Source organism: Anas platyrhynchos, chromosome 21, assembly GCF_047663525.1.
Source record: "Anas platyrhynchos isolate ZD024472 breed Pekin duck chromosome 21, IASCAAS_PekinDuck_T2T, whole genome shotgun sequence".
Classification (NCBI taxonomy): Eukaryota; Metazoa; Chordata; class Aves; order Anseriformes; family Anatidae; genus Anas; species Anas platyrhynchos.
In genome coordinates, this window is record NC_092607.1 from 15,782,426 (window position 1) to 15,799,107 (window position 16,682).

The 16,682-nt window shown below is 40.0% G+C and overlaps 1 protein-coding gene across 5 annotated transcripts in view; it reads right to left on the minus strand.

The window, feature by feature from the left end:
• Window positions 1–16,629, minus strand: part of LOC101792730 (death-inducer obliterator 1) — a 57,259-nt gene extending 40,630 nt beyond the window's left edge. For 2 of the 5 annotated variants that reach the window (XM_072026385.1, XM_072026386.1), the window contains exon 1: window positions 11,929–12,065. Coding sequence is in view for 2 of the 5 variants with exons in the window: in XM_072026383.1 (XP_071882484.1) it covers window positions 188–375; window positions 11,929–12,070 (330 nt within the window). In the remaining 3 variants the exon portion in view is untranslated. Of the gene's footprint in view, window positions 1–187; window positions 376–11,928; window positions 12,096–13,313; window positions 13,352–14,622; window positions 14,722–14,837; window positions 14,978–16,474 lie in introns of those variants that run through there. The other 3 variants (XM_072026384.1, XR_011804423.1, XM_072026383.1) reach the window with 3 other exon arrangements.
• Window positions 16,630–16,682: the final 53 nt, after the last annotated feature.

Genomic DNA, 16,682 nt, shown 5'->3' on the forward strand with positions numbered 1-16,682 from the left:
AGATAAGTCTACATCAGCATTTCCCACCTCTGCACTTTCTCTGGAGAGGATTATACAGATTATATACATCTTCACCTGTGCCAACCACTCCCACTCAAGGAGAAAAAGGAGGAAAAAAAATATGCAAAAAAGAGCAGAATAACCTAATCTTACAGACCCTAGTACTGTACCTCATGTCATTGAATACCTGCTCTAATATGCATTTTGCTCCATTGTCTGAATCAGTAATTACATCCAAGGAGTCAGTCCCTGATGGCTGAAGACAGTCTGAGTTAAAAGTGCCTTCTTCCACGCTGCTGCTCTGTAATAACCTTTCAATCTCCCTGTTCAGAATCTCCAACTCATCACACATCATGCAATTTTTAAGTGATATTCCTGAAGGAAGAGGGAAAGTCAGCTAATCACTCCTTGTTCAACATTTGTATTAAACTGAAAACAAACTGTGCTTCTTAAACATGCAGGAAGTGCATCCTGTTTGAATAACGTATCCAGTAACATGCTACAGGAAGAATTGTCTAAAGAAAGGATGGATTTTGTAGTGCACAACGAAGTGGTGCATGCACAGCCACGTGCGCAACACGCTCTTTACAGTTAGGTCTGAGCCACAGAGCTGGTATTACTACAGCATTCCAGAAGTCAAATCAGCATCCTTTCTTCTCTGGAGCTATTCTGGCTCCTTGAACTCAATACATTTCAGTCTGATAGTTATACCCCACCCAGTGGCAAGGCTGCACACTACACAGTAGTAATTTAGCATATTATTTTTAACATAACTGAAAACTTAAAATTCTATTCAAGAATGTGTTTTTGGGGGGAGGGTGGGGCATAGGGGGCAAAGTGGGGATATTATCTTATTACCTTTATTATCTATTATTACCTCTATTACCTAGAGAAAAAAATTCTAATAGAACTACAATTTCAAAATAATTTCAAATGTTGTAGGCATAAAATTTATTACACTTAACACACCAAAAATGCAAAGACCCATATTTGCTATAAAATGCTTGTTTTCCTTTATTATTTAGTATCCCCATTTGGTCCAGATTATACTTATTTACTTATTACTTATTATTTAGCTCCTGCAGAATTGCATCTTAAAAATGGGCTAAACATGCCTTTAAAAAGGCTGAAAAACAGTTTCTGAAAACAAAAGTACAAAGCCTTAACTCACAATTACACTTTTAAACATAACAAGCCTGTTGACAATGCTAAGTAAACGTTCTACAAACCATTTTCAAAAAATGTTTACTACAACATACAGAAACGTGGGAAGAGAAACAGGTATATGACAGTTTCCAAATTTGGTGTGACTTTTGTTTGTTCTCCATTTAAGCATTAAGTTGCAGTTGAGATTCTGACAAATGTGAGCTGAAGCAACAAAGTGGTTACCTGGATTTGAAGGAACTGAACATTCATGATGAACTTACTCTCTTCTTCCTCCTAATACAGCACATTAATCACATTCCTGAAACTGAATTCTAGCTGGAAACTGAAAATTGCTGTACTTCCCCCAAACAGACAATTCCTATCAACACCCTCCTGCCTTTCTGCCACATCTCCTTCAGAAAGGCTACTGTGTACCTTTGGAAATATTTTAGACCATCATCTCTGAAAATGATTGTGCAGTACAACAAAACAATGTTGATAATAGATATATATGCTCTTAACTTGTTCAGAAATCCTCTGGTTTTGCTTAGGGTAGCAACTTCTGTGATAAGCGATCTCCACTGTGAAAATATGCAAGATTCGAAGGCCAACTATAAAGTTGGAAAAACAAATCAATAATTACTTAAAAAGGGAATCGTTCTTTCCCCTTCATGGGGGGGGGGGGGGGGTAGACTTTGTCAATGAAAGTCCCAGGTCTGTTGATTTAAATGCTTACATAACACAACAGGTCCACATCAAACAAGGGATTCACACTGCACATTAAATCCACATTTATGGACTACAAAGAACAAGTGCAGCCCCAACATTAATTGCATGAGCTACCACTTTCCTACTGCCTTCTCCTCTGCTCGCAGTTCAGTGTTTTATGTCACGTGCACCCAATCCTCTTTACCACAGAAAGCCTCCACCCAAATTCTTCATCAATAGATTTGGTTTATTAATTCCGCAGAAAACTAACCAAAAGAGAGCCAAAAGGATGAAAAATGAACACAACTAGTGCAAAGACACACAAGAATAGGCATGGAGAACAAGAGCCCTTTAAGCAGCTGCATGCTGCATCAGCTCAGCCCATCTCAACCTGTGCACACCGTCAGGCACTCAGCAAGAGCTCATCACATCTTATCCAGCAGCACTTCATTATCTGCCCTCTCAGCCAGGACTTCCTTTTCAAAATCCAATCAGTTTTAAGCTTGCAAACTGTAATGCGAGCATTTCAGTGAAAGAAAACAGTCACTTAAAATTGGAACAAAAAGGAGATGCAGAGTATCTTGAAAAAGGATATTCAGCCAAGAAAATATTTATGTAGGTTTTTCCTCCCCCATTATTTTACAGGTAAAGTGCTTCAGTACTGCTGAGTTGGGTTATTCAGCCTACGTGGCTTGAAGAAATCCTAGGGAGTATCAGCAGCCAACCTAACAAGAGGCAGAAAAGATATTCCCAAATTCTGAATCCTGCCACTGCAACAGCACTCGTTCACAGGCATGCAATACACCTACAAAAAGCATCTATCCTCCAAGGTCTTCATTAACAGTGAAGAAAGAAAGGGGAAGCTTGTAATCTCATTCTTTTTCTGTACATATGTTATCACTATCACTTTTAGACAAAACCTCATCAACAGCATACCACTATGTACTGCCATCTTTGTAACCCAACATTTTAGAAATCTCAAGCAAAAAAAAAAAAAAAAAAAGGAAAGGAGAGGCTTTCTGTGCCAGTTACACAGACGTATGCCAATACAGGATAACTGCAGGACAGGCAACTTGAAGGTACCTGCATCTGCTGAATGCTAACTTCATTAAGCCCTTTTTAAGATGCCTCAATACACCTTCATCTGATGATAACAGAGCAAAGCTTTTAAAGAACTGCTACATTTCCCCATCTTTTTGTCTTTCTGTTTTTAGACAGAGGTCCATTCTACAAATGACTTACACATTCAAATCAGTATCCCCACTTCATTTGCTCTAAAGAGGTAATAATCATTCAGTGGGTCCACAGACCGCATAAAGATCCTGGCTTTTTCAGAACTTATCATTTAATTGCATGATGAACTTCCTATGTCAATTAACTAGGAAGACCTCGCTCTAAAAAAGGATATTGAAAGTCAGCTTAGTAATAATACCTTTAACATGAACTAAAAGCAACCAAAAGCAGTAGCCTCATTTCTCCTTCATCCAAGGATTTGCGCACAAGCAAAAACCCATGTCAAAATTCTGTGCAAATTCTTCAGGTACAGCTTTTTTTTTTTTTGAGGATTTTTATGAGAAAATAGTGATCTTTTTCTTCTCATTACTGCTAATCCTCATGATAGCTACAGTTAGAAGGCAAAATATATTGCACCTTATTCCATGTTTTTGGATGTGAGTGGTTTAACATCTTTAACACTCAGACAAAATGCTGCAATTTGCCCAGGTTCTCATGTCTAACAATTTACAGGCTACAGAAGCACCTTGCATGAATACTTCAGCCAAAGGATTGGAATACCTGGCACCTATTAGTTCTCTCATCCCCCAACTTGCCTTAAAGAAAGTTTTATCTGACTTTAAGAGATCTCAAACAACACACCCCTATGCAAGCAATGAAAGCAGGACTCACTGCATACTCAAGACTCACCACTGACATTAGTACCTCCTGGAGGAGCTGATTTGGTCAGCGCTGTTAGCTAATAGAGGGGGGAGCTTCCTTCCACTGTAACAGGAAAAAAAAATTCTTTGTTTTGGTAAGTGGACTTAAGGTCCAGTTAATGTTTCAGATACATTAGGGATATTCAGTGGCCGGGGTCCGAAGACAGGCCAGAAACCTCAAACAATCAGAAGAACCAATACAAGGTTCAGCAGCTTTCTAAAAACCAAGTTAGTAAGAAGACAAGAGAGTACTTGCACCTGGAAAGAAATTCAAAGCTTAATAAAGGTCTTACAATAATTAAAATCTGTTAAACACTGTAGTTCATCAGTGACCAGTTTCAACTCCACATCCTGACACAAAACTAGTGTGGGCCATGATTTTAAAAATTAGCTTCAGCTAGAATGACTTGGAACTGGCCTTTGATTATATTTGTTTCTTCAGAATTAGACGGCATTACATGCAAGGCATTTGGCTAGAACCAAAGAGCAAAATACTGGGTTTCTTAAATATCTAAGGATGCTATGGAATGGATAGAAAACATCCTCCCCAGAATGATGTAACAGTGCTTCCAACCACAGTTGAAGCTGTTTACTCATTCTACTCCCTGTAAAATTGGCACAGATCTTGCCAAGGCCTCCTTTAAGCACTGAAAAATTCCTGTGAAGTGAGTGTGTCAGCATCACATGACAAAAATTTGATAAAGAACTCCACTAAGGACAACATTTATGATGCAAGTGAAAAAAAATGTTGGTATGGCTCAGTTGATGCTGCTCCTAGCTAGAAGACTGATCCCATTAGAAAATGATTTTTGCATCCCCATTTGTCAAAGATGACATCTGGGAAAGCAGCGCTCTTTCTACTTCACAGCAACAGAAATAATCCCTTGTATCAGCAAGCATCACAAAAGCAGCTCAGAGGAAGTCAGTAGGGCAAAACCTACTTTGTACATAAACGAACAGTTTCATTCAGACCATGGGCAAAAGGTACAATCCTTTGACCCTTAGAGCAGCAGGAAGTAAGTTCTGCACTAGCACTGGTAAAAGCCACGTAGGCACAAGGCTGCAGCAGTCCCTTCCATCGGCTCTGTCAGCAAAGATGCAGGAGCAGACTACTTAAATGAGAAGCAACAGAAAGCAGATCATGCAACTGAGACGTGTCCCCACTCCTCTGAGGAGGGACTGCTTGGTCCAAGCCTATCTCAAGGCTGGCACAGAGTCCCTGATGTTTACAGGTGTACATCAACATGCACAACCTGACAAGAGTCACATCCACGCTAAGAGAGCTCAGACTGTACAGGGCACCAATTTCCTCCAGAAGTTCAACTGCTATATGGTCTGTTTATTGTCATATAAAATGTAACCACCGCTTACAGATCCTGCTTACAGTAGCTTCCCTTCTGAAAGGAGGAAATCACCTTTCAAAGTGAAAGGGGCATGTTATGACAGAAGGGATACAATGAGGGCAAAGAGTAAGAAAAACAGCAGTCAGAAGGCTTAAGTCCAGATGTGGAGAAACTGATGTGAGCTCAACCCCCCACCCCCAACTGATTTACTATTTGTTTTACTTCTCTAGACACCGTAGTTCAAGGTGAAACTCCAGACATCCCTGGTAAATACATTTTATGCCAGTAAAAACTTTACATTTGAAGGATCACGTTAAAAACACAATTTGCATAACATTTCAGTGTTTTGCTGATTATTAGACCTAAGGGTATAAAAACCAAGCAGAGACAATGCTGCAACAACTGCAGCACTTATCTGTAAATGCCTTGCTGGCTAGTTAAGCCCTAAATTAGTTGTAAGACCGTAACAAGCCTACCACCTTATGAAACCACAGTACTAACAACTTCAAAGTCGCAGCGAAGAGCCAATACATTATTTCCCATTAAAAAACTAACACATTAATATGCTTTGCAGTTTCAGTGATGCCAATTCAGTAACATGTAACTCAGTGATACAGCCCTGCTCCTCAGAAATACCCCATCCCAATTTAACGATTGTCTACTCTTTGTTAAGACTGCATGAAGTAGTAATCAATCAAGGCAAATACAAACGTTGTGCTATGCAGCCACCTTAGGACAAGGCATCACCAGGATCCAGGCATGTTCACAAGACAGCAAGCACCATCAGTATGCAGTGCTGACGCCAGTTACCTGGTATGCTTTAGAATTTCAACATTAACTGCATTTTTATTTATTTTTTAATTTCCAAAGATGCAGAAAAAAGTGTTCTATTTTCTTCCAGATTTTTCTTCCAAGAAAAATGAGACTGAAAACATTTATAAATGTCCAAAGATCACTTTTTCTACTTAAAGACATTGAAGAAATATACCAGACTGACAACAAACTTCCCTAGCAAACCAAACCACCTGGCAGCTTACTTCTTGAAATAATTGAGAAGATGGGTTTGTTACAAGAAGTCAAAGAAATAGCTTCCCTTAAGAACAACCACATATATTCACGTGGTCCTTGCTCTTGTAACAAAGAAATTAACCTTTCCAAATTAAAACATCTTCAGTCACTCATTACACAAACCCTCTCTATTGTGTCTGAAATGAGTTTACACACCTGCATCCTTTGTGATTTGTAGCCTAAAAAGGCAACTCACTTACCTTATGTGAGCCTCAGAGGAAGGCCACAGCCTCACCTGAGGGATAACTGCACACACAGGACACCAACCCTGCACACGGGCAGTGAACGTGGGACCTCCTGGAAGTGTTTAGTGTGTATGCACAGAATCCTATTACCATGCACACACAGTGGACTCTGATGCACAGTAAGACTTAGAAAAGACAACAAGCAACTCCACGGTATAAAATAGCTACCCCAAGCAAAAATAAAAAGCATGAAGTAGCCGCCCAGTTTGTGCAACACAAAATACACAGACTTCGGACTAGGAAATAATTTTCCTCAGCAAAATATTTCAAAAATATTCTTGTATCAGATTGTACCATACAGGATCAGACAGTAAGAAAAAAAGGCGATAAAAAAGGTATGGACCACTCAGTAATGTGGCAGAACAAGGACAGAACCGAGCATTACAAGTTTTATTCTGAGTAAGAAGCAAAAATACACTTCTTTCAATCAAAGTGAAGTTCCCACATCTGAGTTCTACTAAACAGCAATTTCTCATAGAAATATTCAAGGTGCTTTAGCATGAGTCCACCTGGCAAACATGACATTTTTATTTAAGAAAAGACTGTGCTCATATCAACACCAGACTTTCACTGTCACATTGCACCAGTCAGGGACGTTAAGGGGTACAGTCCCCAGTTAACAGAGCAGTGCTGTCATAAGCTCCTCTCACCGAGGTAATTACACTATCAAGACTGTACTTTTACCTGGACTTTTTCTGTTTACAGGGTGGAGCAGCAGGTGTGGAGCAGCAGGTGTGCACCGTCCTGGTGCAGTGCAGCTTTATCAAGGTGGCTGCCCACATAACATAAAAGCTCTACCAAGGCACCAGCCCAGCTCCATCCACATAAAGGAGCAGTTTATCTTGGGAAGAAGCAAGACTGAAAGTTGCCTCAGACTCCTTGAATGAACAAAGCTTCATTAGCAAACCGATCCAAACCTAGGGGCTTACGCGAGAGCTTCTGCGAGCGTAGCTCTGTTAAGAGCTGGGGAAAAAATGGGAACCAGCCATGGTACTGACCGAACTTTAATAACAGCCAAACCTGAACTTCACGCACTTCACACATTCCACATCTTCTGAACTGAAGGCCCATAATCACATTTGATAAACAAAATTCATATTTAGTTTAGGATTTCTGTATTTAATCATACATGAACTAATTTTCAGAGGAAAGAGAAGTGCGGGCACCGCTGGTATTTTTTTTTACCCCAGAGCTTCCCAGGTGTTTGAAAGACTTGGCAGAGACTTTATTGGCTTACTACCAGACTTGAGCTTTTTTACTACTCCTATAATACTCTCTGAAGCCTTAGTTAACATTAATATGTGAAAGCTAATCCCATATCTGACCTAACAATTAAAGTTTACCCAAATAAAATAAAATACAATTGAATTCTTTGGTCAGTTTCTTCTCTCAGGCTCTGAGCAATATGAACAGAAATGGCAAATTTTGCTGATTAAGAACCACTGTAAGCACAGTCCATGTAACCACTGTAAGCACATGCAGTGTAGGTAACTTTGCTCTTTTCCCCTTTTACATAAAAAGGAAGGAATTTTTTTGTGGTCAAAAGCTTAGATTCCAAGAAAAAAAATTAACAATTGCCATAAAAGAAACCCTCTAAAGGCCCCACCCAGTACAAGCCACATTTATACACTATGGTCCTAAATTAGGCAACAGAAACATCAATTATAAACTTTGACTGTAATTGGGAATTAGTCACTATACAATAATCTTTACCATTTTTTCCCCAACACCTTGAATAGAAATATTTTACAAATACACACAGCTTATCTGCCTAACATTCAATTTCTGTTACAAAACTTAACCTCTTCAGCAGTGCTGAAAACTATTTTCAGCGACTGCAAAGGAACCCAAAAGCTTTGGGAAGGTGATTCACACAGCCTGGCATTCATCCAGCAAAGTGCTGGAGAAATCTGTTCTTTACCATGACTTAAGAACACCAGGTTGTGTTGAGTGAACAGCAACAGTTTATTCAGGCCAAGCCTATCAACCTTACAGTTTAACTCTTCAACATTCTGTAGCTTGTTTATTTTAAAACACACAATAATATGATTTTAGAACTGACAAATTTCAGCGTGAACACTTATACCATACTAAAAATTCCCTCTTCAAGAGTTTTACACAAACTAGGAGAGTTATGCAGGCTTTTTGTCAAGTTGTAACTGTTACCACACAACCTAGATACACATCCTAAAACATTACATGTAAAAAATATTAGTTTACAATTTAAATTATCTGTATCCTCTGGCATGTCTAATTATTGTTGTCAGCAGAACTAAATAGACAGAAATAGACTCAGAACAACTGCAGGATTACAATTTCTGACCCTATCAGCACAGCTGTTGAAGAAAAATCCTGCATTTTTTTTTACATTTTAAAAACTATTAATTTGTAATAAGTGAGCTAAAATATAGTCTGAAAACAGTTATCAATTTCATTCTTATTCCATCAAAAAGGCTTCATTATATGAAACAAATAAATTTCTCCCTCAAAATTCAGTGAAACACAGTAATTACAGCATACTGATTATGTTATGATAAATACACCAGACAGTTCTATTCCCAATTTTGGTTAGGGTTTGCTATGAGAACACACAACACACAATTAATATTTGTGTCTTAACTCCTTAACTAGAATTTTTAAGATGTTTCTTAGCCTCAAAGTCTAACAATTCTGTTTACATTATCCCTGCTAAAACCTGTGAAGCACTCACTAATTTCAGAAGCTGTATTAGATGAAAAGAATAGCAATATAACCTTTAAAGCTTAATTGACATTGGACTAATTATCATCCTAAGGAATGGGCTTGAGAACACACAAGAAAGCAACCAGTTCTTGCATAAACTGGATAAAATTTACTGATATTAAAATATTTTCCTTAAACTTTCTGCCATGGTCCTACTAGCTGAGTACTACAGGAGACACTAGGCAGAAACTGTGCACCAGAAAGTAAAACCAGTGCAGACATTATTACTTCCGTCAACTGGAAACCATCTAATCTTACTCTCGCTGAGTACAGCCCTGTCTTCTTTCATTTCTATCACTTCAATTTCATAATCTTTTAACTTAATCCCTGTAATCCTTCTCCTTCCTCCCTCTGCTGAGTGTTTCTGGCTGAAGTTTCAAGCTACACAGAACTAAAAACCCACAGTTAAAAGTTACAACTATAAAGATATAAACTGAAATCAAATAATACAGTCTATTTCCAGAAAATCTCAGCAGTGAAGTAGGATTAAGTAGAATAAAGATTATCTTTTGTTGAGTACATCACACACTAGAAAACTTACTCAATCTCATTTACTATTTTGGGCTCATACTGTTCTATTAGCATTGCTTTTAAGAGGTTTTTGTTGTTGTTTAGCTTTTTTAATTAAAAAAGACAAAACATGAAAAGCACCCTCTGAAACATTCTTTGAATTGTATGCATTTTATACATGAACAGTCTTAAAAATCCATAATTACTTCAGTGTACATAAACTTGCAGCAGAACAAAAAGCTTATCTGCACACCAGAATATAAATGTCCCTTTAAAAAGAAAAACAGGAAATATGGAAAAAATATTTAAACTCCAGTCTTGAAATCAACAGTTACTTGATTTGCAAGTCATGTGGTCTCAAAGTAGGCTGAAGGCTAACATCAGCCTTTATTCTTCTACCAAAGTGCATTAAAAAGTCTTTATGTGCAATATGTTTCTGGAACTGTGAAGGGAAATTTTTTAAGGCTGAACTCTGAGCAGCTATTTTGAGCACACTTCTATATTTATACCTATAGAAAGTTCCAAATGTCAAAGAACGATAACGAGCGGCTGGCATATATAATAAAAGTGGAGCACAACCCAAAATATCTATTACAATTAACACAGTGCATGCTACACTTGTACAGAAACTACACATTGTCATTTTTCATTGACCAGCAAATCAACTGCTTAAACAGCTATGAAGTTTTGTTAGTTTTGTTTGCAGAAGTTTCAACTAGAAGCAGTTGAAGCTATACCAAGGTAAGTTACCCCATTACAATAAAAAAAACAGTGTAAAATAGATTAAAAACAAAGAGTTCTCACAAAATTAAGGAAAAAGTAGTTGAATATCAGCAGCCAAAGAACTTGTTTAAATGAGGCTGCGATGATTAAGGATTGAAAAGAGCTACTTCTGGAGTCTCAAATAAATTATCCAGGAAATAAAAAAAAAAAAAGGAATTTGGGAATGCTAGACACATCCTTTTATATAAATAAAAGGAATTGGTATTTTTGCCTCCCTGAAGTTCCTAGAAAAAGGAAAACGTGAGAGCCCAAAGCAAACAAACAAGAAGTTACACTGTTTTTAATTACTGAACATACAGCATGAAGAGTGTGACATATAAACATCTAGTAACAAAGATTGTAATGTCCTTTCCGAGATAAAAATGGAAAGCTAAAGATCTTCTTTACCTGCTATATACAGCCCAGTATAGCTATCCCACCCAATAAAGCTATCACTTGGAGGTATAAAACGAAAACTACATAATTGTATAAAACAAAATTTGGTCACAATCAAAAGATTAGCTTTGTGCAAGCCAAATACACAGCTCTAAAACACTATCACTTCTAAGAGACAGTATTTAAGTACTTTTGGGAGGGGAGGGTATGGAAGGGTGAAGGAAATAGTTATTGACGATTAATTTACTGAACATTTTGAACATTTAAGCCAGGAGACGATTACCACCAGCTAAAGATCCAACCCCTTCTCTCCCCAAAAAACGAGCTAATCGCCAGAGCGTTACCAAACTCAACTTTTCTGGTGTAACTCACCGCTGGGGAGCACGCCTCCGTCCCCCGGAGCGCAGCAGCACCGCGGGCAGGCCGTTACGGTCCCACCCTGCGGGCCGGCCCCGGGCTGGTTGCGGGTTCCTGGAGCCCCCCCCGGCATCGTTCTCCCCCCCAGGAAAAAAAAAAAAAAAAAAAAAAAAACGGGAGACGCTGAAAGAGAACGGGCCGGCAGCTGGATCGGTCGTGACGTCAGGAAGCAGCTTGCTGGCGTCAGCTTGGGTGTGACGTCCATCGCCTCAGCTCACCACCGTCCTGTCCTGTCCTCTCCTCTCCTGTCCTGACCCGTCCCTGTCCCCCCCCCAGCGGGGCTGCCCCCCTTCCAGCCCTCTCCGCCCGGCCAAGGCCGTCCTCTGCGCCCCGGCCCGCCCGGAGCCCGATGAGGCGGCTGCGGGGGCTTTTTTGGCTTCCCCACCACGCAGTCGCCGACCTCCTGTGGAAGCTGGCCGCGTCCCCGGCGTGCCTGAACCCGAAGAAACCGCGCAGCCCCGCCGGGCCCCCCCCTCAGCCCGGCCCGGCCCTCCCCGCCCGCCCGCCTCCATTTTCTCGCCGAGCCCCACAAGGCGCCGAGGCCTGAGGAGGCGCCCTCCCCCCCTCCCCCTTTTCTTTTTTCCCCCCCGCGGCTCCTCCGCTTCTTTTCTCCTCCCTGTCCCGGTGCTTTTTTTGCCGCTGGTTCCCCTCACTCACCGCGGGGAGGGGACTGGGGTCTCGCTGCCACCGGCACCGCTGAGGGGCTCAGCCGCGCCGCGCCGCCATTTCCTCCTCGCAACCGCTCCGGAGAGGGCTGGGCGGGGGCCGCTCCTCCCCCTACTACCATAGACACCGACATGGCGGCCAACCGCCGCGCCTCGCTTTGCGCACGGCTCCCGGAGGACTCTGGGCTCTCGCCGGCTCCGCCTCACGGCGAGGAGCTGGGCGGGAAAAGCGCAGCCTCAGCGCCTGCTTCCCTACGTGTTTACTGCCCCCTCGTCTTTACACAGCCCCTGCCCCTCATTTTGTTCGTCCTCTCAGCTCCAGGATGCTCTGGGGTAGCCCCGTTCTCCTCAGCAGAAAAGTGTTGTGGGGAGAACATGGCTGCTGCTTGTCCTCATCAAAAACAGCCGGTGTCTTACCTCACAGGAAGGGCAGTTTTGTGCCCCATTAGTGAGGACCCCAGTGCCAGAGCAAAACCACACTAAATAGTCTTGCTTACAATGACTTGCACTGCAAGGTCAGCTCTGTGACAGAATTTGTGTGGCAGAGGAGTTGGTGGCTTGTAGACTCAACTGCTACCATCTGCTGTGCTCTCCAGCTGTGCTTATTCCAATGTATTTTCTTTTTCCCCCCCTTATGTTCCATCTGCTAAATAAAATTAAATAGCAGCTGATACAGTAATGCCTACTCCTGGGTCCAGAGTTCCACACAGATTCATTCCACATTAAGGTCCACACCTCAAGTGCCATGGAAGTGCTCTCTGCAGTACCTCATCCACCACACAGAGGCTTCCCAATAAGCACTCCTTTTAAAAGGACTACACTCCTCAAAAGCTCTCCAAGAGACAAACTGCTACAAACACTTAAGAGAGCATTATCTCTACTTCATGTTTTTGTTCCTACTGCCAGCATCTGTGATATGAGCAACCAGAAATATCTGTAAGATTCCTGAGGGGTGCCAAGATTTAGAGGAGCACTCATGCAAAAGCTTGCAACATAGACATTACATGTGAAGAGCCTTTGAGATAAAATGGAGGTGTGAGGTTTGGCTCTTTGCTCACAGTCCTCCACATTTTTCCTCATGGGTTGGTAACCTTAGCTTCAGCTGTATTCCAGACAGGTGCAGCATTCACCAAGATGAATTAAGAAATGGAAATATGAGAAAACAGGAAAATAAATACTTAGCATTAATTCTACGAAATTAGTTTTCAATTGAATGATTCAATTACATTTTATAGAAGTCTACATTCTAGAGCACAATATGAGACTTCTGGGAGTAAAAGCTCAGAATGATGATGGAAAAGCTACTATTAGCTTTTTTTCCTGACAGTATAGTCAGCCTCTCCTGCACCTGTAAAACAGGGCAGTATTAATACTTACTTTACACAGGAGCACCAAGAGGTAAAAGAAACAAATTCCTGTACAGAAGCATAAGACACCATCATTAAAAGCAAGCAGTAGTTTAATTTTTGTTCAGCAATTGCAGAGTTACAATAAATGAAAGGCACAGAGAGAAATACCTTTTGATTTAGCAGATCAAGCTCCACCGTGACTTATGCCCTCAGAAAAGCTAATGGTATTATTAATGGTTAACTTTAGCATCCAGGAGTGCTCATAACAAGGACACACCAAGGGAAGGGGAACATGCAAAACAAGGAATTGCACACCAACAGTGAACAGGGGATGCCTGCAACAGGGAATTCAGCAGTGAAAAGAGTATTAAAATCTTCTTAAACACATTTGGTAAGAGGCCTGTACTATCTTAATGTAATCATTTTGCCTGCACAGTCAGTGAACACTAAAATACATCACACTTTCAACCCACAAAAAAAAAAAAATACATCTTTGTATTACAGACTGCCTTTTAACTAAGACCATAGCAGAATATTTATATTTCCTGACTAAACACCTCTTTTGCTTCAGTGGTATCCTCAGCACCTCAACTCTCTGCCTCATTTCCTTCCCGTCCCCATTCTTTTCCTGTATTAAAGCCTATTTCCCCTTAATTTAGGGAATTTACTCCTGGGTTACTGATTTGAATCTGCATTGTCCTGGCAACACACAGAAACAGCTTTTTTGATGATCTGTGTAATTCAAGTTTTGTCTTAGTTTAGGCATCCCCCTACATAACATGATCATAGCTCCTAACTGGCTTGATCTGAAAACACTGCTGAGAAATCCTAGCAGAAAGATTAATGACAATCAATCAGCTTCTAAAATGGTCTAATAAGCACCTTATCTATCTCTCCTTCTTAAGCACAGGAAAAGCTTACACTAAGATGTCTACAAAACCCTCAGCACTACTCTCCTTAAAACTTTTTTCCACTGCTTTCCAAAATCTCTTCTACTATTAGGCACTCAGTGCTCTGAGACTTTGTTCTGCAGCTAATACACCTGTATTTGTTTATCCCTTGGGTTTCTCTAATTGCCATTTTACATTTAAATAAGAAAAAAACTTCTTGTGCAGTATTTATATATTCTCAAAAGAGTATTTAGGCACTACCATAAAACTATTCTGAACAGGCACTAAGGCAGCATCTTTATGTTGCACAAGTACCTCCCCACATCTGGGTTCATATGGGGGGGGAAAAAAGCTCAGGGATGTGACTTTTGCTCTCTCTCCTGCCTTGCTCTTCACCAAGACAGCTCCCTTTTTCAGTGTTTAGAAGGTCTAAAAGATTATACTTACTTTATGCTCACCCGTTCTCAGTTCTTCCTCAGTGAGTGTTCTGGGAGTCAGTTTCTAGAGCCAGGTAAAACCTTGAGATGCAGTTAGCTCAAGAAAAGTCTAAGGATAAAAGTAAACAAGCAAGTTCTCATCTCTAACTCCATCTCTGCTTGTTAACAGATAATTTATTACTAAATCAGAAGAGACTGTTTTCATTGGCTGTGCTCCAGCTTTACCTTTTTATGTGTGTGCAAAAAGGCCTGTGTTCCCAGAGTCCAGCACATCAGCCAATATAGATACAACAGGTAGCAAAGTAGTTTATCCTCTGGGTGCTCGATTCTTCAAGGCTCCTGGGGCATCATTTTTTTCATAAAGACTAGATGAAGAGAAAAGCACTTTACCATGCATTAATCATATTCACAATTAAAGCAATCTCCTCCCTTACCAAGAGACAGAAACTTAGAGTCTGTCTTCCCCCAGCTCTCTCAAATTCTGGAGAAACTTTCTCCCCCACTTTTTTTTTTTTTAAACAGGGATTTTAGTGATTTCTTCATGAATTAGTGACTTTGACTTACAGTTTACTCCACTTAACTCCAAATATCTGCCTCCAAAATACTTCTCTGAGAATAAGTTTATCAAATCATAAATCACATAAAAGTCCTATAAAACGCACTGAATTACTTTAGCAGATACACAAGTTCCTTTTATTCTCAATTTTGTAGTCTTTTCCCAAAGTCCAAAATTCTGTATTATTATTGGCATTATTACTATAGAATTCTTGTAGGACAGTGACATATGAAAGCCACGGGAATATTTCCAGAAAGCAAGATAGTTTGCTTCCATGCGTTGCAATCCAGTTTTGAAGGTACAAAAGCACTGATAAAGGTTTTCCCTAAGTAACAATTGTTTGATTCCACATTTGTGGAGAAGGTAATGTTTTTAACAGATGTTAGGCTTTAATACTTGGAAGAGGGGAAATGATATAGGAAACTTTTGCCCTGAATTGTTGCAGGGCAACAATTGTCTCCATCTTCCTACTCCTTTCTGACTTTTGTAAGGCTTAAAAAAAAGCCACGCAAGCCATTCAGGATTTAGTATTTCCAAATCTCTGAATATTCTAGATTAAAGCACAGTGAACATAAATGCTTCTCTTCACTGAGGACAGCATCAGGTATTATACACAAAATGATTAAACATTTATTCAGTGAAGTACAAGTTTAAAAGAAATTAAAACAGAAAGTAATCAGGCAGTTTTTTATCAGGAAAGAACTAACATAGAAGATGTTTTACCTAGGGCATGTTCAACCACCCCCAGACACAGTTTTCATCACACCTAAAACATTAGCAGGGAAAAATGGCCTGCATCAAGATTATTGAATAAGAGCTTTATAAATTATTGATAAACTTTGCATCTTACCACATCAGGCTAATGTTGCCTTGGAAAAAAAAAAAGTCTCACTACAAATAGTAGCATTCAGCATTACTTAACTACACAAAAACAATTGATGCTAGAAAGGTACTTGGTTTTCAGGCTCAGTAAGAAAATGCTTCAATAATAACACTCAATGTTTCCTTGTTTCAGTGGTAAGTTTTCTCTCAAGCAAGTGTTCAATCTCTAATCAGATTTGATGTTACCATAAAAATCATAGGAAAGGATAGAGGAGGAGAAGAGAATACATCTAGTCGTGATATTCTGCAAATAGGTTACAAAGTTCTGCTGCAGTTAGATGAATAACCTGACATTAAAAAAAATAAAAAAAAAAAAAATCAAGCATGCTGCCAAAAAACAGCTCACAATTTTTTTTAAATGTACTTATTCAGTATGCTATTCTATTTTTTAGAAAGCAGTTAAAAGCTGTTCTTCATTCTTTACCTGTAAATAGCAGCTGTAGTAACAGTTACACTCTGTTTCCTCTCTGCTTGGGGTATTTCCCTCTACAGCAAGTTCAGGAAACCCTTCCAAAGAGGGGCACCTTCCTCTTCTCTCTCCCTCTTAATGAGAATCTCCTGAGAAACTCCACCTTTTGGGGAGGAGCTGCCAAGACTCGGTGAATCTAAATAAGATCTTACAGGGTTCAGAA